Source organism: Melospiza georgiana, chromosome 4 (genome assembly GCF_028018845.1).
Source record: "Melospiza georgiana isolate bMelGeo1 chromosome 4, bMelGeo1.pri, whole genome shotgun sequence".
Lineage (NCBI taxonomy): Eukaryota > Metazoa > Chordata > Aves > Passeriformes > Passerellidae > Melospiza > Melospiza georgiana.
In genome coordinates, this window is record NC_080433.1 from 7,896,296 (window position 1) to 7,918,799 (window position 22,504).

Below are 22,504 nucleotides of genomic sequence, written 5' to 3' on the forward strand. Positions count from 1 at the left end.
AGTTAAATAGTGGGAACAGAGCAATTATGAGATAGCCCATCTATTTTGTCACTTTAGATTAGTGGATCTCACTTTGTAAACTTTATAGATTCCTAAAAACAAAACATTCCAGTGGACATGAAAAGAGCCTTTAAAGAATTTCACAAAAAAATAGATGTGGTGTATAGCCAGCTCAAATTTATTGTCAGAAATTATTGCTATCAGCACACACAGAAGAAGTGAGAACATTTGGTACAGTCATTTTCTCAGTCTGTTAAAAGGATATAGTTGGGCATTCGAGAACAGGAATTAAAACTGCAGGTCACTTTTTAGGATTTAATGTGATTTTTTTTTTTTCAAGAAAGATTTTTAAAAGTTGAAACACATATAAGAGATTATTCTGGCATTCCCTCATTTTACCTGACTACTCCTCAATATTTCTGCAATATTGCTGGATGCTTCTGTCTGTGTTTTAAAACCATGAGTGTGCATTTCATGCAGCCCATGGATATTTCACTTCAAATGAATAGCATGGGAATTCATGTTCCACTTTATGGGAGTTGACAGATCCTTTCCACTTTGAGACTGAATTACCTAGATATTACTTACATTTTTCAGCATTGTCAATGTAAAAAAAGATTGAATGGCACTGTGATATTTAAAAGACTCACAGGATGAAAGAGAAAGACAAGCCTTGTGATTAGCAAGACCAGTTTACAGAAATGGCCTTTGTCAAGACTGGTCAATTTGGGAGTTCTCTCAGTTCATTAGGGAAACAGCAGATTTTGTACTGGCACTGTTGGTTTCAGTTATAATTGTCCTTTGACATCCTTTGACATCCAGTTTGTGCTGATTTTGAGATGATGTGACCACTCCTCCAGCCTGCCAAAGCTCCTCCTGACCAGGCTTTGGCATTCAGCTGTGCTGGCTGAGCATGGAGCTGATACCTGAGCACCAACAAGGTTTCCCCTGCTGCCTGTGTGCTGATGTATCTTTCACTCAGAAGAGCTGTCAAAAGAACTCTGTGTTTTCTCTGATACTTCTGATAAGAGAAATATCTGAAACATTTCTTAACTGAAATATCCCTACCTCAGTTTTAACAGGTGGAGAGCTGTGAGCTCACTTGTCTCTTAAGCTTAGTTATGAAGGAATATCAGAAGTAAACAATCTGGGGAAGCTGTGCTTCATTTAAGGGTGACTCAACAGTACCTATCAACATAAATAATTTCTAAACATCATTATACAAACTCTTTTACTGAATTTTAAAGACATAAAGCACATATTTCAAGTTTTATTGCCTAGAGATGAAAATATGTGCTATTTTTCTGATTTGAGTCTTAGTAAAAAGTAATTATGTAAAAAATACTTTTCCAGGTACTTATCTGTTGGTATTTCTCTTATCAGGGAATACTGTACTGCTCTCAATGGCAGCAGCTCAAGGAATGGCTGGTGGCAAGGCTTTCTGTTAGATTGCAGCTGCCTAAGCCTGATCTAATTCCCTTCATAGCTTTGTACAAGAAGAATAAATCCTTTCTGTGCCTGTAGAAGCTCACAAGAGTAGAGAAAACAAAGTTCCAAGATCTACTTTTCAGACTTTGTGTTTGACTGCTACATGTGAAATGGCAAGAGTGCTACTTGGGGTGTTCCAGGCTGCTGTGCTCTGTTTTTCAGACTTTGCTGGAATCCATTTTGGAGCAGTGTTTTCTGACAGTGATACCATGGTTGTTTGGTTGCTTTGCAGTCACAGCAGCTCAAAGCTCCACACAGAAGGATGGTAGAATTGTTTTGATTTTTCACTTAGGCATCCAAATGGACAGTTGATTTTCCATCACTGAAGATAGTTGAACCTCAACCTTTTGGCTTTCAAACATGGTTTACTGTTTCAAAGTGTTGAAAATGGTTGGCCTCAAAACTCATTAAGAGCAACTTTCTAACTCAGCAGCTATTGGTGCTGCTTTTCCTCACATTGTTGATACAAATGAAGGTGTCTGAAAGCAGCTGGAACGGAATTGCCCTACACTCCTTGCAGGTTCTTTCTTGGTACTCCTGTTCCACTGAATTTATCTTATTCATTGGAGCTGCTTTCTCAGTAGCCTGCCTGTGCTGAACACCTGTCAGCAACTGTAATTACTTTAAAAAACCCCACAATTTCTTTCTTGTTGCAATTGAGACTGCATTTAATTCAAGTCTGAAGCACAGCACCCTCACAAACAGCATTTGGCATGGTGACTGGGGAATGTCTACTGACAGCAGAGTTCCAGGGTGGCACCCAAAAAATTACTGCAATGTAACTTTGAACAAACATAATCATTGTTATGGATGCTTTGTTCTGCCAGTGTATTTACATCTCTCAGTGTTGAGATAGAGAACCTTTGCTGCTTGTTACTTTTGTGGGTCTTTTTTCCCCCTCAATACTCTCCCATAGTCTCTGCCTTCACAGGCACTCCTCTCTCATGGATCCCTTGAAAAGCCTGTCCAGTGTCCTCTATCCTGGCTCCCTCAACCAGCCCTGGCTCAGACCCTGAGTCTTTTCCAGGGCCTGGCACACAGCAAAGGTAATCCAGGATGGGATTTAATAAGAAGGCAGGCCAGACTGCATGGATCAGGGCCAGGGCCCAGCCGGGTGATTGTCCTGCCCAAACACTTGCTGTTATGTCTGATCCCTCCAACCTCCTTCTTTGTCACCTTCCCATACTTGTTCCACCCTGATCCTTCCCTTCCTGTGTCATTGGTCATTTCTGTGAACATCCTGCAGTAAGTTTTGTTCAGTCCCTCAAGCTCCCTCAAATACACCTCTAATTTCACACTAACCATGTTTTCTCCATCTTACCAGTTACAATATTGAGGCAGATCCTCTGCAAAGCCAGAGTAGCTCCTTCAATGGCCCTGGCAAGCTGTGCCTTCCCGTCCTGTCTCTCTAATCACCTGCTCATTAATGGTTGTGTGCCTGTGTGTTTAAATCACTGTTTTCCTCGATATTTGTTATTTCTGTGATACAGAATAACCAAACAATTGACCGAAGGAGATGCTGTGCAGTTTCACACGGGCTGTGGCAGGCTCCCCCAGGCGGGGGATGGTGGGGAGGCACCCACGCCCCGGAGCCCCTCGGTGCTGGGAGCTCCAGGGACGGGAGTGCCCAGAAGCAGAAGGAGGAGGGGGAAGGGGAAGGGAGGGAAGAAGGGGACGGGTTCAGGGAAGGACGAGCAGGTTAAAGAGTCCAGCACACAGATGCATCAGCATTTTGCCAGCAATCTCGTGCTCACAGAAACCTCCTCCCCTGCTGGCAGCTCTTGCTGGTTGGGGAAGTAGGATGTGGTCCCAGCTCCTCGCTGCAGATGTTCCTCCTGCTTGGCAGGAGCACCCAAATACCTCATCCAAGTGGGAGCTGGCCTGCTCGGGTGGGTAAACTGCTGACAGCTGCTGGGGGATGGAGCAAAAAGCAGGGGGACTGGATGTATGGCAAGCTCTTCATGTTTTCCTGGGTGTCTAGAGGATGTCTGCTGTGCTGTGCTGGGGAGCATCCTCCTGCCAAGCACAGGATGTTCCAGCCAGGGCTGGATGTGAGTGAGGAGGAGCCAGCAGGTGGGCTGTGAGTGAGAGGAGGTAAAGGCTGGGATGCTGTGCCTGGAGAGATGGGCTGGAGCCAGGCACAGCCACACAGTGATGGGGTGGGCAGTGTTTCTGGAGAAAAGAGCCTGGTGTCCCTGCAGAGCAGCTTCTTTCTGTGGCTCTGGTTTCCTGAAGCTGCAGACAGTGGAGCTCTTGCTCTGTGGTGGTTAGAACCTGCCAGCTCCTATCCTAACCTCCCTGAGATCCATGTTCATCTTGTTCAGAAGGAACTTGAGTCACAGTCCAGGGGGACCCTTCTTCCCTCCACTGGGCCCTTCAAAAAGGAGGAGCTGAGCTGAAAGATCACTGTTTGGAGAAGATGCTGGTTAAAAACATGAAATAACTCTTTGATAGCCTATCACTCACAACTTTGGCCTCACCAAATGAGAAAGATCATTACACCTGCAACTACAAAGACAGAGATTATTTAAACATTAATGGATTCATATTTTGTCAGACCAGAGCAATATTTCAACAGAGAAGATGATAGATAGATAGATAGATAGATAGATAGATAGATAGATAGATAGATGATAGATAGATGATAGATAGATAGATAGATAGATAGATAGATAGATAGATAGATAGATAGATAGATGATAGATGACAGACAGATCTGAAGGAGGAGTTCAGAAGAGATATTCATTGCCATAAAATTTATGTTGCAAACAGATTATTGAGAATGCAAGGCAACAGAAACAGAAATATAAAAACTTAAGTATGTTTAGACAGTAAGAAGACATTAAAATATCACTGGCAATCTTAATTTAGGAATAGCTTCTCTGTTATTTACAGTCTTACCATTTATATCCATCAGATGGGAAAAGCATCACACCAAGTGTTCATGATTACTGCTTTACTATATCAGAGCAAGGTAGCAGGACCCATCCAAGCCAGATGAAATAATTTACAACCTGTAGCTGAGGAGGATGTGAAACATCACCTGCTAAATGCAAACACTTTAAGTTCAGAAGTCTGGGGTCATGTACACTTCTGTTCTTAAGATCAGTAGCTCAGTACTCTCATTTCACTCATTTTAGATCTTAACAAACTTTGGAAAACTGGAGAGGTGCCAGAGGACTGATGGAGGATCAGCATGAACCAGTACTTAAAAGGGAATGATCCTAGACTGGATAAACAGACTCTAATGAGGGATAAATTAATGAAGTGGCTGCACTGGGACTGTGTCAATAGAGGTTAATAAGTATTTTCCACTGGGCTTTACTGATCAGACACATCTTGTCTGATACAAACAAGGTGGATTCAGAGATGTTAAGACAGATACAGAGCAGGCAGGCAGAGCTTTTGTTTCTGGAACATTATTTTCCTGCCTGAGGACTAACACAGTTTCCAAACACTGCCATCAGTCTCAGCCCAGAGTTTCCTGACTATAAGCAGGAAATTTGTGCTGTGTGAGACCCTGAAAAGAGAATTCACACCTCTCACTTGGCATGGAGCCCTCTGCCCTCGCACTCTGTGAAATCCATAACCTTTAGCAAGATAACAGTTCCCTGGTGCCAACGGGATTTGCATGACTTGCTTTTCAATTCAGAGGCTGTAGCCACTGCAGGGTTTGAATTGCACATGCCCATGGAGAAGAAAAAACCTGCAGCTGGGGCAGTGCCAGCTGGAAACATTTCAGCACAAGAGGCAGCAGTCTGGATTTCAGGCAGATGTTTTAGTCAGCCTCTGGCTAGCCATTGTTTACTGGAGCATGTGCCTCAGGAACACTGAGTTTTGGGAAGAAAATCTCCTTCTCCTGGACGTGCCTGGCTGACAGGTAGCCCTGAGGTGGCTTGGGAAGATGGATGAGACACACAGAGCCTCACTGCTGGTGGGATGACCTCTCAGAGCGTGCTGGCTGTAGGCAAAGAAGGTTTTTCATCTCACCTCTCTGCAGAGAATCACAAACCCTGCATTTCAAGGCTGTGGTAGTGCCAAAGGGGAGCATATGCACATACTAAGGAAGGACAAATAGGTGCATAATTATCTTTTCTGTTCATCCCACTGTGGAAAGCTTAAATGACAAGATGGAAATCCTGCAAAATCAGGAGGTGGTACTGCTGCTCTGTGTCCTTTTGCTATTCAAAGGAGCTTTTTTCTTCTTGAAGATCAGTACCAATGCAGATTTCCCAGTGATGTTCCTGCCACCCTTGGTGGGTGAGGGGTGATGTCTGACTTGCAGATGCAGCTGATGAAGGGCTGTTTTCCTGCTCAGCTGCTGTGTAAGGACCGGTGTCACACTGAGCTCTATCCTCTGCTCTTCCAAGGGGGGTTTTGAAGCAGCCCCACAGCTGCTGCCCCATTTTATGTGTGCCACCAGCTCAGAGGAGCAGTTGGTAAACAGCTTATACATCTATCAGAAGCCCAAGAGGCAAGTTTACATTGTATATGCATAGACATGCATATATTAATGAAATGTTTATCTTTTTGAAGATATTTTTTATCAAAAATAAAAACTACTAAGGAAAATTTTCTCTAAATCTATCAAATGCTGACTCTCTGCTGAGATTTTGGAGCATGAAGGAGTAGATAGGAAAGCTTCTGCAATTCATTAAGTAAGATAATATAAAAGAGGGAGAATCCACAATCCTCATAAAACTCAAATGCTGAAAAATCCACAGGAGAATGAAGATTATAATGAATAATTCAGACAAGACATCCTTGAATGAGAATGTTTCAGCTTCCTCATTTGCTCAGTCTCCCATCTGATCTCCACGAGTTAAACATGAATGTGAAAAAAAGTGAAACAAATAGTTTTTCAGAACTATTTGAAGCCCTCTGCCTGCATTCTGGAGCTTGGAGGGATGCCAGGGGCTGAGGTTTGCACAGGATCTGTGTGCTTGTGCCTCCCTCTGCTGACTGCTTCCCCAGACCTTCAGTCCTTGGCTGCAAATCAGAAAGGGCCATGGTTGTTTTCCCCCTCCTGTTGGGCTGATGTTCCTCCCCATGTCCCAGGCAATGACAGTGAAGTCCAGGGAGCTGTTGGGTATGGGCTGCTCACATCAGCCCCACAGTGACATGGGTGTCACCCCAGCAGCCCTGTGCTCCCTTTGTGGCACTGCCCCATGGTCCCAGTGCCACTCAGGTTCTCCTTGAACTCTAAATTAAAGCACCTTTGTTTAAGGGAAAAACTCTGAAAGCAGTAGGGCAGAGACTCAAGGAAACTTACCATAAACTGAGAGATGCAGGCAGAGACCTTTGGCAACATCACTAGATTACACCTGAGGTATACTGGAAATACTTCACTGAAATTTGATTTAGTCCTTTTTGTGTTTTCTCTTTGTTTGCTTGTTTGGTTTTGGGAGGTATTGTTTGTTTGTTTGTTTGTTTGTTTGTGTTTGGGGTTTTTTTGTTTGGTTTTGGTTTTGTTTCTTTTTTCTTTTAAAGTTTGAATATGTCTGCGACACCTCTTGGTACCAGTTTTAAAACCTTTTGGTCCTTGTAGGCAGCTACTAGGTAAAACTGACTGTGGAAACTGCAAACTTTAGAGGTTTTAGATTCTCTTCTCCTTTCACACACTCTCTACAGAAACTTCCTCTCCTCTCAGCAGAACATGTGCCCCCAGCAAAAGTAAGAAATGTACAATCTCAGCATAGCAGGATTAACAGAAAATCATGACCCTTGCACTAGGGGGAGCTTGGCTGTCCTTGAGCTGGTTGTCCCTTGATGATCTCGGGTGACCCTTTCTGTAGAGGGAGTCAAACCCAACTCTTCTGGGATGATGGAGAGGGATCTCCATTTATTCCTCTTCCAGAGTATTTCCTCAGGTTGGGGCTCATAGAGATGAGATTAAAGTCTGTTCTAACAAACCAAGTTTGTTAGTCAGGTTTCCTTTGGACTTGAAAACACAGTGAAAACAGCTCCTGGCTGCCCCAGAAGTTTTGTGCTGTGGAAGCTTTGTTAGAAAGCTCTGAGGAAATTGCTGTCCTTTCAGAATAAAGTGTGCCCAGTGGAATAGCCCCACAGCCATCATGCTGGGAGTTGAGGGCTGATTGAAAGTGCAAAAGCCAATGCCCAGGCTGTAATCAGTAATGGCTGTGTCAGGAAGCTGAAATTGCTGCAGGGAAGGAGACAGGAGAGCAGGGTCTGCTCCTGCTGGAGCTGAGGCTAAGATAAATGGCAGCAGAAAAGCCCTGCTACCAAAGAGCTATGGAATAAATTGATGCATTAGAGGCCCCAGCACATTAGATCACTGGAAAGGACACTCAGAGCACCAGGGAGCCAGTGAGGGCTGAAGGCAGCACTGCCTGCCCAGATGAGTTACCGAGCTCCACCCTGGCACTCCAAGAGCCAGCTGGTGAGTCACAGGGGCTGCAGCATCAGTGACAGTGATGTATCATTAGCTTTGGGATATATTGAAATTTTCATATATGTGCTGAATTAAACCTTCACCCAGAGTGCAGAGAAAAACACATGATGACTTTTAATACAAATAAAATATTAGACAGCAGAAAGCATATAGTCTTTTATAGTCTATGGTGCTGATGTTCTGAAGAGACTCCAAAGCTCTCTGCAATTTATGGGCCAAATCTATTTCTAGGAAGTAATGCCAGGAATATTTTTGAGGAAGGGGAGCTAAAGCTTAGCATGTCTACCTTGGAACTGCTGTTACAGATGCAGCCAACTGTAATAAATGTGTAAAACACATTAAACAAGACCAAGGGGGTTGTGTCCAACCTGAGCAGTACAAATCCTTCCAGTGTTAAATCATCCAAGATTTCCTCTGATATTACTTCCTCTATTAAATACCAAGTTATTTTTTATTTCAGACCTGAGAAGCATAGGTACTTTTCACTGAAGATTGAAGATACTTACTTTGAACTGTAGAAAGAAGTGAATCTGTTTGGTCTGTTACATTAGGGGCTCAATAAAGACTCTCACTGCTGTCTACAAAGTGATCACATCACCCAGGAAGCACTTTGATGCACAAGTGAGTCCAGGTGGGAGAGATGTAGGCTGGTTAAGTGTAGAAGATATGTAACGCTTAAAAAACAAGATACTATAGCAAAGCATGGGCTGAGAAACAAGTAACTGCTCTGTTCCAGTAGTCTCTAAGTATTGATTCATTGATTATTATGCACAAGTAACAGTTTGTGGTTTTCAGCAAGTTTTGCATTTGTTTTGCATTTGTTCTCAGTTATTCAATGGATGTTGGAAGAAGGTTAAGTCTCTTTGTCCCACTGAGCCATAGCTCCAAGTTTAAAGCAGTATATGATGCAGGGCACTCCCACAGTCACCCCCTCCAGCGCTGCCATGCCCCACCCAGACCCTACAACCCTCTCAGTGTTTAACCTGGGCACAGCCAGAGCCTGCTCAGGGAAATAATTAACACACAAGTACTGAAAAATGAGCAGAGAACCAAGAGTTCTGTAGGTCAAGAGCACTTGTGTGTCAGGAAGCCACATCCTTCACACCATGGGGTTGTGTTTTACCAAGTGGCTCAAGAGGACATGAAGGGTCTCTCCACTGGGTCCTGGAGATCCTTTTTCCCCAAGGCTTACCCTGGGAACAGAGGGCTACAGGAGGCCTTTGTGCCTTCCCACCCAGTGCTTCAGCTCAGGACACAGTCAAGCTCGTTTGAAGCTGTGATAATTTTCCAGCCACACTTGAATTCAACACTTTTCACCTTTGAAGCTGTGTGGAAACCCAGGGCACCGGGAATATTTCCCTGTTGGCTCTGGAGTGCCCTGACCCCCAGGGGAGCACTGACTTTGACCCTGATTCATGGAGAAAGTTTCCTAAACTCCAGAATAGACTGGAATCCACTAGGGTGTGAAGCAGATTGCAGAGAGTAGTGTAGGTGCATCACTTAGGTGGGAAATTTAGGGTTTGGGATTTTTAGTATGTTGTGGATGGAAGCAAGATGGAGGGCACAGGGTGTCATCCTGGGCTTCTTTGTGCTTCTTCTTCCTCCTTCTCCATGGGTTTGGGTGGCATTTTGTAATTGAGCAGGAAAGTCCCCATTGTGAGCTCTTTGGGATCAGTTATTGGGTTAAAAGGGGAAATAATCTAGGTGTCAGTTCTTAATTGGATAGTTTAGCTTTAAAAGGCCTTGTAACGAGAGATTGTTGGCCATTTTGTGGTGCTTTTCCAGTGCGCTGAGCCTGGTGTGGACAGCGTGCAAAACTCTAGATAAGATAACAACAAACAAGAACCTGAAGACCAAAAAGATCCAGTGCATCTCTCTTTCCTGACACAAAACCACTCCGGAAGGGTCTTCCCCAACAGAAGAGCCCCCTGGGAGAGCTCAGCCAGAGTCCCAGAAGTCAGGGAATCGGCAACAGGTACCCCAGCAAAGCTGTGATGATTTCCCAGCCTCACTTGAATTCAATACTTTTCCCCTTTGAGCTGTGATAGTTTCCCAGGCTCGCTTGAATTCAATACTTCTCCCCTTTGAGCTGTGATGATTTCCCAGCCTCACTCGAATTCAATACTTCTCCCCTTTGAGCTGTGATGATTTCCCAGCCTTGCTCGAATTCAATGCCTTTCCCCTTTGAGGCAGCGGCGCTTTGGTCTCCGAGCTGTTGAGCTCAGAGCTCAGAGAGCAGCTGGAGCGCTCCAGCCCCGTGTGCACAGCACGGCCCCAGGGCAAGCACTCGAGACCTAAAATGACAGAAATGTTTCGCAAGAGGAGCTGATTTCACCATTGCTCAAGAGCTGGGGAGCTCCCAGGAGCCATGGCCAGTGACCTGCAGCAGGACCTTGGTGACAGGAGCTGGAGCCACCAACAGAGCAGCTGCCCTGGCAGCTCCTCTCTGCAGCTGGTGTTGCTCTTTCTGATCTTCTCACCTACAGACCTGGCCTGGAAATCTCTTCTATCCAGCAAGAAGGAAATGGCCATGCTGTTTCTCCTAAATTCCAGTGATAGTTAGGGGAGTTTGTCTCTCGGGGCAAAAAGCCCCCTGGAATTCCTGGAGGGAGCAGGGTCAGGGGAAGCCACGGAGCTGATTTGAACAAAAAACTTAAAATCTGTCCTGGGAGCCACAACATTTAATGCATCTTAATTGGTTTATTTTCATCCTAAAATGCACTTGGAGAAAGAATGTGTCCATGATGGCCTGGGAGACATCCAAAAGTAAAGCTGTTTTCTGAGACCAAGCAATGTGAATAGAAAAAATGAAATTAATTAAAAAGTAAAAAAAAAACAAACCAAAACCAAAACAACAAAACCCAAACCAATATAAATTAATTTAAATAAAAATTAAATAAAATGTAAATAAAATATAATTATAAAATTTAAATAAATAAAAATAATTTTTAAAATAACAATAAAATTAATGGCCTCAGGCTTTTTCGCACGCAAACCTATCACCAGCTCCACAGCAGCAGCAGCAGCTGGGATAACTTTGGCTAAGGAATGTATACAGCAAAAGTATTTTACTGCTATCAATCCTAGCTCCAGGAATAATCCCTCTCTTTTATCTAGTTTAGGTGGGTAACTCATGTAGGGGGCCAGGAAGAGAACATGTGAGATCATTTTTCAGCTCTAGCAGGATCAGATGTTTATAAACAAATAAATAAATAAATAAATAAGCCTCTAAAAAATGAAGTAAAATAAAATAAATTACAATATAAGGAAAACACAACAGCTGTAAAATAAAGGTTAGGTTGGCTATCAGGAAAAGGTTTTACACCCAGGGGGTGGTTGGGCACTGGAACAGGCTCTGCAGGGCATCGCTCACAGCACTGAGCCTGACAGAGCTCAGTGAGAAGGGTTGGGAAATAATCTCGGGCACAGGGTGAGGTTTATGGGGTGTCCTGTGCACTGCCAGGAGCTGCACTGATGTTACTTTTGGATGTCTTCCAACTCAGGACATTCTGCTTCTGTGATTCTGTGAGAATAAAACACAATAGAGGACAACAAAATAAAATTTAAAAATACAAGAACAAGAAAATAAAACCTAAAATAAGAAAATAAAACCTATAATAAGAAAAATCAAATCGAGTCAAAAAAAATTCAAAAGAAAATAAAACCTATAATAAGAAAAATCAAATCGAGTCAAAAAAAAATCAAAAGAAAATAAAACCTATAATAAGAAAAATCAAAACCAAATCAAATCAGGCTCCTTCCTCCAAGCAGCCATATCATCATCCTTAATAAGATTTGCTCAAATACCGCAACTTTTGTTGAGCAACAAATCGGCGCCGGCCGCGCTGGCTCCGCCCCTCCCCTCCCCTCCCGCAGGCCGGGCCGGCGGCTCCGCACCCGCGCAGGGGCCGCTCCCGCCCGGGGCCGGGGCTGGGGCCGCTCTCGGTGTCGCTCCGCCCCGCCGGTGCCGGTAGCAGTGCCGGTGCCGCTCCCGGTGCCATTCCCGGTGCCGCTCCGCCCGGTGCGGTTCCCGGTGCCGTTCCCGGTGCGGTTCCCGGTGCCGTTCCCGGTGCCGGTGCCGGCTCGGCCCGCGGGACGCGCGGAGCGGGCGGGGCGGAGGCGCAGGATGAGCGGGCGCCCCCCCGCGGCCGCCGGCGCAGCGCCCCCGCGCCATGGAGGGATTCCCCGCCCGCGGGTACGGCACCGGCGGCGCCGACAACCGGCCGCTCTTCGGGGAGACCTCGGCCAGGGTAAGGCACCCGCCGCCCGCGGCACCCCGCTGCCCCGAACCGCTCCGGGGGAAATGCAGCTGCGAGTCCCGTAGTGCCCCCTTCCCTCCGCACCCTGCCGGTGCGAATGACCCCCGGTTATGGGGAAGCTCCCCCCGGCCGCCCCGGAGAGCGGCAGCTCGGCACCCACCCTGCCCCCGGGCCGGGCACGGAGCGGCCCGCCCGAGCGAGGAACCTGCCCGAATCCTGCCAACAGATTTAAAAATCCCCATGGAATAAGAAAGAATCGTCGGTCCCCCCTCCAAACAGCGTCAGAAATCAGAAAGGCTGCACCCCAATGAAAAAATATTAAAGGAACTCCTCAAATTCCAAAAGAAGGAAAAGCTTTAATTTGGCGTAATTATAAACAAAACCCTGAATTAAAACAAAAACAGCCATCTCCTAGTTAGTGCCCCAAAGCAAAAATAATCCATCAGCCCTAAATGAGCGCCGCGCCAAATTTTTAAAAAAACTAAAAGATATCCCCAGAACGAAACCCTTCCAGCACGACCCCCTCCCCAAATAACTCACAAAACATTTCCCTCCCCTCTCCCCGCAAGGAAATCAACTTTCAAATAATCCTCCCCAAAGCGACATCCCCCCAAAACTCTGTCGGGAACTTGGGGCTCGGGGTCGGGAGCACGCTGGGAGGGCTTCGGGCACGGGCAGGGGTGACAGAGCCGCCGTGTCCCACCCGGGTGTGCCCTGCGGAGCCCGGGCCGCTCCCGCCCCAGCTGGGGGCTGGGATGGGGATGAGAAGGGGATGGGGATGGCGGGGCAGCGTTTGGTGCCTTCCTGGGCACTGATGTTCCTGCCGGGCTGGCGGAGCTGGCGGTGGCTCCTGGGCTGTGGCACGGCGGCTCCTCAGGTGTCAATCCCCGCAAGCCGCTCGGCTCCCGGCGCTGCTGCGGGGCTCTGCCGGCAGGGAGGGGGCTCCTGGGGCTGCCCGGCACCGGGATCCCTCGGGAATCACGGTACCTGGAGTGTCACATCACCAGGGGCTGTCCCCTGTTAGCAGGGGTTACACACTCGCGTGTGTTTGGGGGTGCAGGCTGAAACTGCCTGAGATTATTCAGAAGTGAATCAAATCCATCACTGCCCTCCCTGCAAGAACTTGGAACTGCTGCTACAATTATAATGTTTAATGAGAACAAAGTGATACCCAGCGGATTTTCGGGGGTAAATGGAATGATGTGGATGAGAAACACTCAGGAGAGAAATGCCCTCATTGTAGGACAGGCAGACCGCAGGGAGATGAACTCAGGGGGAGCAGGTGCCCCACTGGCTGTGCTGCCCTGGTGGGCACTGGAGGTTTTGGGGCTCCTGGGTCAGGGATTTTGGGAAGCTCCCAGCACGGGGCACTCCTGGGGACTGGGATGTGCCACCCGAGCAGGGAGCCAGTCCTGGCACACAACTCCCAAACTTTCCAGCCCAGGTTAAGCCTTCGATGCCTGATCCCTTCCTTTTTCCAGCTACGCCTCTTCTCACAAAGGAGAGCGGTAAATAATAAATGTGGAGTGCTAATTTCAGTTCTGGGCTTTGGTGGGGATCCAGCGTCCTGCACTTCACTCCCTGCCCGTCTCCTGTGGCTGTTCTGGGACCTGTCAGATGGGCTCTCACTGCTGTACCCGTGTCCCACAGACAGGGCATCATGTGCTGGCCCGGGCTCCTTTCCTCCCTGGTTCACTGGGGTTGCTCAGGAATGGATGCCGGTGAGGTCCCGAGCTGGAATGTTCTGGGTCAGAAGTGGAAAAGCCAAACTTTGCCTTTAAACGGGAGCAGCTCTGCCAGGAGGAGTGTCTGCCCCTGTCCCAGCTCTGCTTTTGGCTGATGGCTGATACTGGCAAACTGGGATCTTCTGCTTGGGCTGGGGCAACAAGGAGGAGCAGGGACAGTGCTCGTGCCCCAGGAAGCCCTGAGCCCAAAATTAAAAATTGGAAATGGATGTAGAGATGGGGATTCCCTCTTCCTGCCTTCCTGCACTCTCCTGGTCCCCACGCTGGTGACTTTGAGGGCAAAGCCACTGTGTGGGGATGGCAGAGCTGGGCAGCAGCACCCACCCCCCTGCCCTGCCGTGGTCCAGCTGCCAAGTTGGCTCTCGTGTGTGATGCTGAGCAGGGACTGGGGCAAGGTGGTGCCCAGAAGTGGCTGCTGGGCAGAGGGAGTGCAGGAACACGGCCCCAGTGAGTGCCAGGCTCTGTGGATGTGGCTGTGATTCCAGGGATGCAGTGAGGGGTGTGAGACAAGGCAAAGGCACAGCTGCACGGTGGCAAGGAGGGGACAGTGCCACGGGTGCAGCACCTCTCAGGAGAGAAGCTCAAAGCTGGGTTCCTCCATGGTGGGGGTGTTTGTGTGGTGGGAGTTAATTGGGAATTAATGTAGAAGCAGAAGGCAATGGAGAGGCTGAGCAGCTTGGGATGGGAATGATGAGCTTTTGAGGGCACACCAGGGTGTCCCCATGTCCTGCAGAGGGTGGGTGTCCAGCATGGCCCTGAGCACAGCCTGTTTGGCCTGCAGTTCCACCAGGCTGGGCCTGGCGCTGCACTCAGGCTGCAGTGGCTGCTGACCATCTGGACTGGCTGATGTCAGGCACAAAAATGGCCTTTCTGTCACTCCTGCAGAGATGGCACCAGGTACCCACATCCAGGGGACCTGCCCTTTCCCTTCTCCTGGCCAAGCCTCCCTCAGGATCCCCGGGGCTCAGCCCACACGCTGCTGACCTGCAGGGTTCAGGGATGGGAGGTGCCGAGCTGGAATGGGGCAGGGAGCAAAGCTGCCCCTCTGTCACAGCCTGTGGAGGGAGAGCAGACACAGCCCCAGCCTAGCCTCAGTTTCCCTGCTGCTCCAAGTAACCTTGACCCAGATCCTCAAGAATCCTGGATTGTGCCCTCCTGCTTTGCCAGGATTTGACGCTTCCTGACCTCATGTCCCTTTCCAGAGGCAGATGGAGGGAGAGGAGGCTGCTCTGAGAGGCTCCCTGGGAGAACTCCGATGCCTCCAGCCCTGCAATCCCCTCCCCAGAGAAAAGGACAGGGCAGGAACCCTCCTGTTTCCAAATGCATCTTGTGCAACAGTGAAACATGGAATTCCTCTCCTGCCTGGCTGAATGGGGACCCCCATGGGGGCACTGCTGGGCTCTATCAGAAATTGGGGTGTGTGTGCAGTACCCTGGGCTGGTCCAGGTCACCTCAGGCTCTCAGTTTTGGTGTCCCTGCTGGGGTTTTCTGTCGTTTTCTCTAGCAGCTATTACAGTACATAGCGATGCTGGAGAAAAATCCTCCCTGAATCAGCTGTGCTGGTGGTGACCTGTAGGACCCAGGGCTGTCCACAGGCAGTTCCTGCGTGCCCAGCAGTGTCTGCCTGGCCAGGCTGTGCTCTCAGACACAGTGTGGAGGTGAAAGGCTCCGTCATCCCCAATCCCTTTAGCCGTCTTGGCCTCTGCTTGAGTATTTTTAACCTTTTTGCTGTGCTAAGCTGCCTGGGGCTGAAGTGTCAGTGGGCACAGGGGAATGCAGCCTCTCACTGCTTTGCCAAGCCCAGGATTTCAGGATCAGTGTCTCTAATCCCTGCATCCTGAAATACCTTCTTGTGCCAGCAGTGTGTTTTGAAAATTTGAGTGCCCACAGGTTTAAGCAGGGGAAGGGGCTGCCTTGGCCACAGGGAGTGGATGCGCTGCTGGCATCTGTACCTGATCCTGCTGGCCCTGGGAGGTCCCTCAGTCAGCAGGGTGAGATGAGAGGTCCCTTTGCTGGGGGATGCTCTCTCCCACACTGGAACTCAAGAGAGAAATGCTCCATGATCGCTGTCAGGTCTGACCCCCTTGTTTTCTCCTGCCAGTCCAGCCTGTCCTGGCACAATGGGTCTCAGTTAATGAGGAGCAGGCATGGCTGAGTTTCTGGATGGTGGCTGACTGTGTGTCCATCCCTCTGAGCTCTCTGCAGAGCTGGCTGTGCCCCTGTGCTCACCAGGTGAGCCCTGCAGGTTGGTGACCCACTGCTGGTTCTGCTCCCTGGCATTCCCTGCTGTCTCTGCTCCTGGCACAAGGGATCCAGTTGCTCACCTCTTGCCACTCTGAATGGAGGAGCTGAGCCTGAATGCCAGCTCTGGTCCCACTCTGTAACATTGCCTCGATGGGCTCAGCCAGGTCTGCAGGGCAAGGGCACAACAGAAATGCCATCCTCTCCTGGTGCTGGAGTGGCTTTTGGGGTAAGGACCCTTCCATGTCCTGCCCAAAGTCAGCTTTGAGCTCTTTAATTATTTTAGGTGAGGAGGAGGAGTCCAGCTGAGCTGTCATGATGTTCTGCTGTCATGCAGCATTTCATGGTTGCACTTTTGAAGCTGCTTCTCTTGTTTGCCTGGGGTTACTTCTCCTGGTTCCTTTGTGGGGTGAGTGGTGGGTGTCCCATAGCTGGCTCTGAGGCTGCTGCCACATCACCAACTCTGTGTGTGGAAATGCCAGTGAGGAGAAGGGGTTTGTGCCTGCCTGGGGGGGACCTTGCCCAGGGGATGTTGGTGACAATTTCCTGTGGAGGGGAGGGAGTCACTTCTCACTGCTGCAACCACTGGGACCTCTGGGCTGCAGGAGCATCAGTGGTTTTGTTTTACTAAGAGGAGCTGGGGACTGATAGGAGAGGTTTTGGTTCTGCTTGCTGTGGCCCTGTCCCTTGGGGATGAGCACAACCAGAGCACAGCATCCACCTGTTCTGAACCACCTCAATGTGAGCTCCACAGCCTCGGGTAGGGCTGGTGGTGTCCCACAAATTCGTGATTTGCTGCTCCCTGCCTCCTCTTTGCTTTCTTCTGGTGCCCTGCTGCTGACATGTGTTACTTCTTCATGGCCTGGGACTTCTCCCTCTACAAATCCAAATTTTAGGAGGCAAGAACTGTGCAAGAGCAGGTGGAGGGAAGCTCGTGTTGCCCAGTGAAAGCATTTGGGCAAAATGCTTTTACTGCTCAAATCCTTTCTCACTTTCCCTTCACCATACCTACTTAATGACTCTCAGTACACCTAATCAAAGTCTGGGGTGTTTTCTCTCTGCACATTTTTTTTGCTGTATCTGTATTAGCCTTTGATTTGAGCTGTCAGCCGTGTGGGGTATCACACCTGGCTGTGTGCATGTGGTGATACATGTTTATTCTCAGAGCAGCACCAGGGAGGAGGCAGTGTGCTGGCAGGGATTGGAATATTCTCCTTTTCCTTTGTTTTTTACTCCAGAAGGTTCCTCACTACAGGACCTTGCTGCGGGTGCTCCTGTGAGCCTGTGTCACACAGCCCAGTGTCACAGCCAGTGACACTGATGCCACTGGGGTGGCACTGATGCTGTCACTGAGGGATCTCTGTCCCAGGGGCAGAAAGTTGTGTCCTCCCAGTTGTTCTACACTGACCAGGAGCAGCAGAAAGCAGTGAGGGGGGATATCTGTCTGTCCAAGCAGAGCCACTGTGTCAGGGTGAAGCATTTGGGGTGTGGGCAACGCTTCACCTCCTTGCCAGCAGCCCACAAATTCCCACCTAAGACTCTATCAGTCTATTAATTCTCAGGCAGTGAAGCTAAAAAAAGCTTTTTCTGACAACCTCCATCTGTGCACTCCCACTTTAAAAAATAATATTTAAATACAATTTGCACAACTGTAATAGATTTAGATGTAGCACAGAAGCCATTTGCAAATGAGCAAACCTGCTACATGAGGCCTTGACCAGTACAACCTCCCTGGGGTCCGTGGAGGGAGGGGAAACTTTCCTGTGTGGCAGAGCTGAGCAGGGAGCCTCGGTGTGCTGCAATAATGTGGATCCTGGCTGATGCTCTCACTGCTGTTAATGCTCTGTTTTATATGGTTTGGGTTTTTTTTTTTTTTTTTGTGGTTGTTTTTTTTAGGTACACATAACACTCTTCTCTTTTTTCAGGACAGAATCATCAATCTAGTTGTTGGTGGCTTAACAACTTTGCTGCTTGTAGTAAGTATCTCCCATCCCACCCCATGTTGCATCTTTAAGTGACAGGGAGAAAACCAGAATTCCTCCTCAAAAATGGCTGGTGAAGCTTCCAATGACCAAAGAGGCTCTGATTTAGGGCAGGCAGTCATTTTGGGACATATCTGTCTTTTAAAACTCTTTGACAACAGGAGAAGGGGAATACATTTCTTTAAGAGCTGCAATAAAATCCCGAAGTTCTCTGGCAGATTGTCCATCCTGGCTGAACATGAGGCTGGGCAAGACAACAAAGCATTATGTGCCAGGAGAGCGTGTTTGCTTATATTTCCTTCTATTTATGATTTATTGTCCTCTATTTATGGCTTATATAAGTCTTCCCAGAGTTTGTCTCTTTGTGTTGAGCTGTGCTTTCCCCAGGCTTTAAAGACAAACCCAACACAGAGACAGCTGGAGACCATGAGTGTGGTCCATGGGGGGATTGTTGGAGAGCTGGGGTGCAGGGAGGCTCTGGGGACAGGGAGGTGCCAGCTGGTGGAACACTTGGCTGAAGGGCTGTGTCACAGAGATCTTTTATGAAAAATCCTTTCCTTAGGATTTTTCCTCCTGAGAAGCTGAGAGGCCTCAGGAACAAAATGCAAACAATGATTATCTGCTGCTGTGGAATGCAACAGGTGCATCTGTGATTGGTCTCATGTGGTTGTTTCTAATTAATGGCCAATCACAGTCAGCTGGCTCGGACTCTCTGTCTGAGAGACAAACCTTTGTTGTTGATTCCTTCTTTTTCTATTCTTAGCCAGCCTTCTGATGAAATCCTTTCTTCTATTCTTTTAGTATAGTTATAATATAATATATATAATAAAATAATAAATCAGCCTTCTGAAACATGGAGTCAGATCCTCATCTCTTCCCTCATCCTCAAACCCCTATAAACAAAATCTCAGGGATGCTCCTACATGGGCAGCGTGCACCCCTGGGCCTGAGGGCTTCAGGGCCACTTGCAGGGTGGTTTCTGGCAAGGAGCCAGCGTGGCAAAGCTTTTGGCAAAGTTTTTTCCCCACTCCTCTCAGTGTGCAGCTGTATCAAAGCAGTTTTCCTCCAGACTTGCACATTTTCCTTCAGCTCCTCAGAGGTGGGAGGCAGAGGCCAGGGAGGGGTGTGCAGGTCAGGATGTGAGCGCTGCTCTGCTCCAGCCCTTGGGCTGAGCCTCTTCGCACTGCAGCTCTGGCCAGAGCGAAATCCTCATCTTTGTTTTCCTCCATACAGGTCACTCTAATCAGTGCTTTTGTCTTCCCACAACTACCTCCAAAACCTGTGAATGTATTTTTTGCTTTCTGCATCTCCTTGTGTTGCATTTCTGCTGGCATTCTTGTAAGTACCGCCACGTTTGCCGTGCTTTTGAGTCGATGGCTCTGAGTAAAATCTGCTTTACGTGGTGCTGCCTTCTTTTTTACACTCTCCTAGAAAAGCTTTCCTGCCTCCATAACACAAGCTGACAATGAGGGAGTGGCAGTGGGTTTTGTATTTACTGCAGAGTAAGTGTGTGAACTGAGCCAGCTCCTGCAGCCCAGCTGTGGTGCAAGACTTGTCATCTCTGTGGTGTTGCCAGTGCAGTCACAGAGTAGGAAACCAGGGAGCAGAGCCCTGAAATGGGAATGCAGAGATGGATTCTGCTGCAAGGACACCTGAAGTGGGATCAGCCCTGCACTTGCATTAGTCAGTGCCCCTTCAAACACAGGGATGGGCTACAGGGGTAGGAAGCCACAGCAAGTGGGAGATGTTCCTCTACTCAACAACTGCAGAACTCCAAGGGAGCTGGTCCCGAGCACTGGCAAAGGGAGCTGGCAGGTCTGAGTTCACAGAATCACACAATGGTTTGGGTTGGAAGGAGCTATCAAAGACCCTGTAGTCCACCCCCACTTCCATGGGCAGGGACATTGGTGGCTCCTTCTTCTGCTGTAGTTTTCATACTTGGAGCATTCTCCTTCCTGCAGCTGTGTCCTGGAGCAGCCCTGAGCCCCTCACTGCTGGGAAGTTGCTCTGCAATCCCTGGCCAGTCTCAGGTTTTGATCCTACAGCTGGTGGCCACAACTCTGCCCAGAATAGACTGTGTTAGTGCAAAGCTGCTGTTTGTCCTCATCCACCAGGGTGAGCCAGCTCTGAGAGTTAAAGCCACCCACTCTCCCTCCCTCTCAGCAAAGCTGACCAGACAGCTCATGTCCTCAGGGCCTGTTTCACATACAGACACACTCAGTCCCTCTGGCCCCGGGAAGCTGGATTGTTTTACAGGAAGGAAAAAAACCCCAAAACTAAATCACCAAAACCTGCAAGTTGCTAATTCAGTTATCAAAGAAAGCTTCCTCAGAATACCTGGTTTTTTGAAATAACACTGACTCCTCTTCTCTTCTAGATCTACTGGTATCGACAAGGAGACCTGGAACCCAAATTTAGAAATCTAATTTACTACATATTGTTTTCTATTGTCATGTTATGTATATGTGCCAACCTGTACTTCCATGAAGTGGACAAATGAAGGACATTGGAATACCCAGCAATGATGCTGCTGTGTCAGAACTGCTTCCAGCTCAGCTCTCAGCTCCACTCGAGACATCCAAGTGAGAACCATCAGCCTGAGAGGAAAAAAGTGGGTTGTGCAAGGATAAATCAGTACATGATTTTCATGTAAATGTATATGTAATGTCCCTCTTGTTGGGGAGAATTATTGCCATAAGACGTGACATTCTGCTTTTTTTTGAAGAGCTACTGTTGCGCTTAATGAACATTCCAGTTGTACTGATGTTTCAGAATGGCACAAGCTTTTTCATTTTGGAAAAAAACTGCACTTTTTTTTATTACTGTACAAATAAACTGCAGCACTGAAAGGATCTGTGGCAGTATAAATAAATGGCATCTTACAGTCAAGTAAGACAAATACTCTTTATTTTGTTGAAACTGAATATACAATTATTTCTGTTCCCTAGGCAACCATTTAAAACTACAACTTATTTTTCACATTAACAAAACCACAGACTGAAAAAGACCAACTCTTGATTATGAAGAGCTAATTACAGAAATAAATAAAATAATTTATACAAGTCTTTAGTTTCTATAGCTTTTTCTCTTGATTCCTAGCTAACAGGCTGCTGTTCAGCCTAGTGTCTGTTTCAAACAATGCAGGAATTAATTGGCCTTCTTTGCCTCGAGGCCCTATGTCCAGACTCTCACAGAGCTATTCCTCCAAGACTTTGCCACCTCCACACCACTCCCCATTTACCAACTTGCTGCAGGAATCACATCTGGAGAGGTGGCTGGTAGTGTCAGGTAAGCAGCAACAGAGACAAACGTTCCAACCTACTCACAACAATCTCCAAGAAATTCCCAGCTTGGTGGGGGAGGCTGGTGGGTCCCAGTAGCTTCCCTTTCTCATAGCCCTTCCCTTTTTATTTAGCTTGCTGTAGTGATGAAAGAAAAAAAAAAAACCAAAAAAACCCCAAGATTTTCCACAAGTGATCTTTCTGAGCTCTATCCATTGCCAGCAATGGACTCCTCAGGAACAAGCAGACCAGGCAAGTCCCATAAGCTTCTGCCTTCTTCCTATGCCACAGACATGTGAATGAGTCAGGTGAGATGGGAACACACACCACCAGCTTCACGATGCTGCCCATGCTCCCTGAAGTCTCTGATGGAACTCACTCCTTCCTGAAATGTAACAGTCTCTTACTCCATGTGTTACAAGAGTCAGTAAGTGCAAAGATCCTCACCCATTCTTCATGAAACCTGTGCAAACTACTACTTGCTGTGGCACTAAGAGGCTCCAGTCCACAATCCTTGACTTCTGTCCAGTTTTCCACGTGTGCAGTTCAGCACATCAGTAACAAGTCAGATCAGAACTGACTGTGTGGAGCTGAGCACTGTGAGCACTGCAACAGAGGCTCCTCAGCACACTGGAACACCCCAGTGAGACGTGGCACCTCAGTCCTCCCTCCTGGTGAGGGAAACAGCCTGAGCAGAGAAAGTGCACCGCAGCCATTTCACACTGGAAGCTCCTGCTCAAAGAGACAGACTGTGACTGCTTTCTTTGGAGACGTGGCACAGGTTGTAACTAACTTCACAATGCAAACATGGTCAATAGGAAATGGACACCACTGCTGCTTCTCAGGGACAGCTCACTAAATCCTCAACATCCTTGGAATCTTCTGAGTCAGGACTGCCCAGCGATGAGCCAATAATGTGTGACCCATCTCCATGGTGCTGCAGGATAGGATCTGGCAAGGGACAAAAAGCAGTAAAATTATTGCTGTGCCATTAAAACAAGATATAAAACACAAATTTAGGAGACAGGAAATGTAGCCTGGAATTCTAACCAATTGCAGGTAGTGTTGCTTAAACTGGGCAGTTTGCAATTTCTGG

The 22,504-nt window shown here is 47.9% G+C and overlaps 2 protein-coding genes across 2 annotated transcripts in view; one reads left to right on the forward strand and one right to left on the reverse strand.

Moving 5' to 3' along the window:
• Nucleotides 1-12,055: 12,055 nt before the first annotated feature.
• Nucleotides 12,056-20,944, forward strand: TMEM243 (transmembrane protein 243). Its single transcript, XM_058022025.1, has 4 exons — nt 12,056-12,150; nt 18,071-18,121; nt 19,361-19,465; nt 20,505-20,944. Exons 1-4 carry the CDS (start codon nt 12,073-12,075, stop codon nt 20,625-20,627), a joined length of 357 nt encoding a protein of 118 aa, XP_057878008.1. The 5' UTR covers nt 12,056-12,072; the 3' UTR covers nt 20,628-20,944.
• Nucleotides 20,945-21,017: 73 nt separating this feature from the next.
• DMTF1 (cyclin D binding myb like transcription factor 1) overlaps nt 21,018-22,504 on the reverse strand; it is a 28,818-nt gene continuing 27,331 nt past the window's right edge. Inside the window, exon 17 of the mRNA XM_058022024.1 lies at nt 21,018-22,359. Within this exon, the coding sequence (XP_057878007.1) occupies nt 22,250-22,359 (110 nt within the window). The 3' untranslated portion in view covers nt 21,018-22,249. The remainder of the gene's footprint in view (nt 22,360-22,504) is intronic.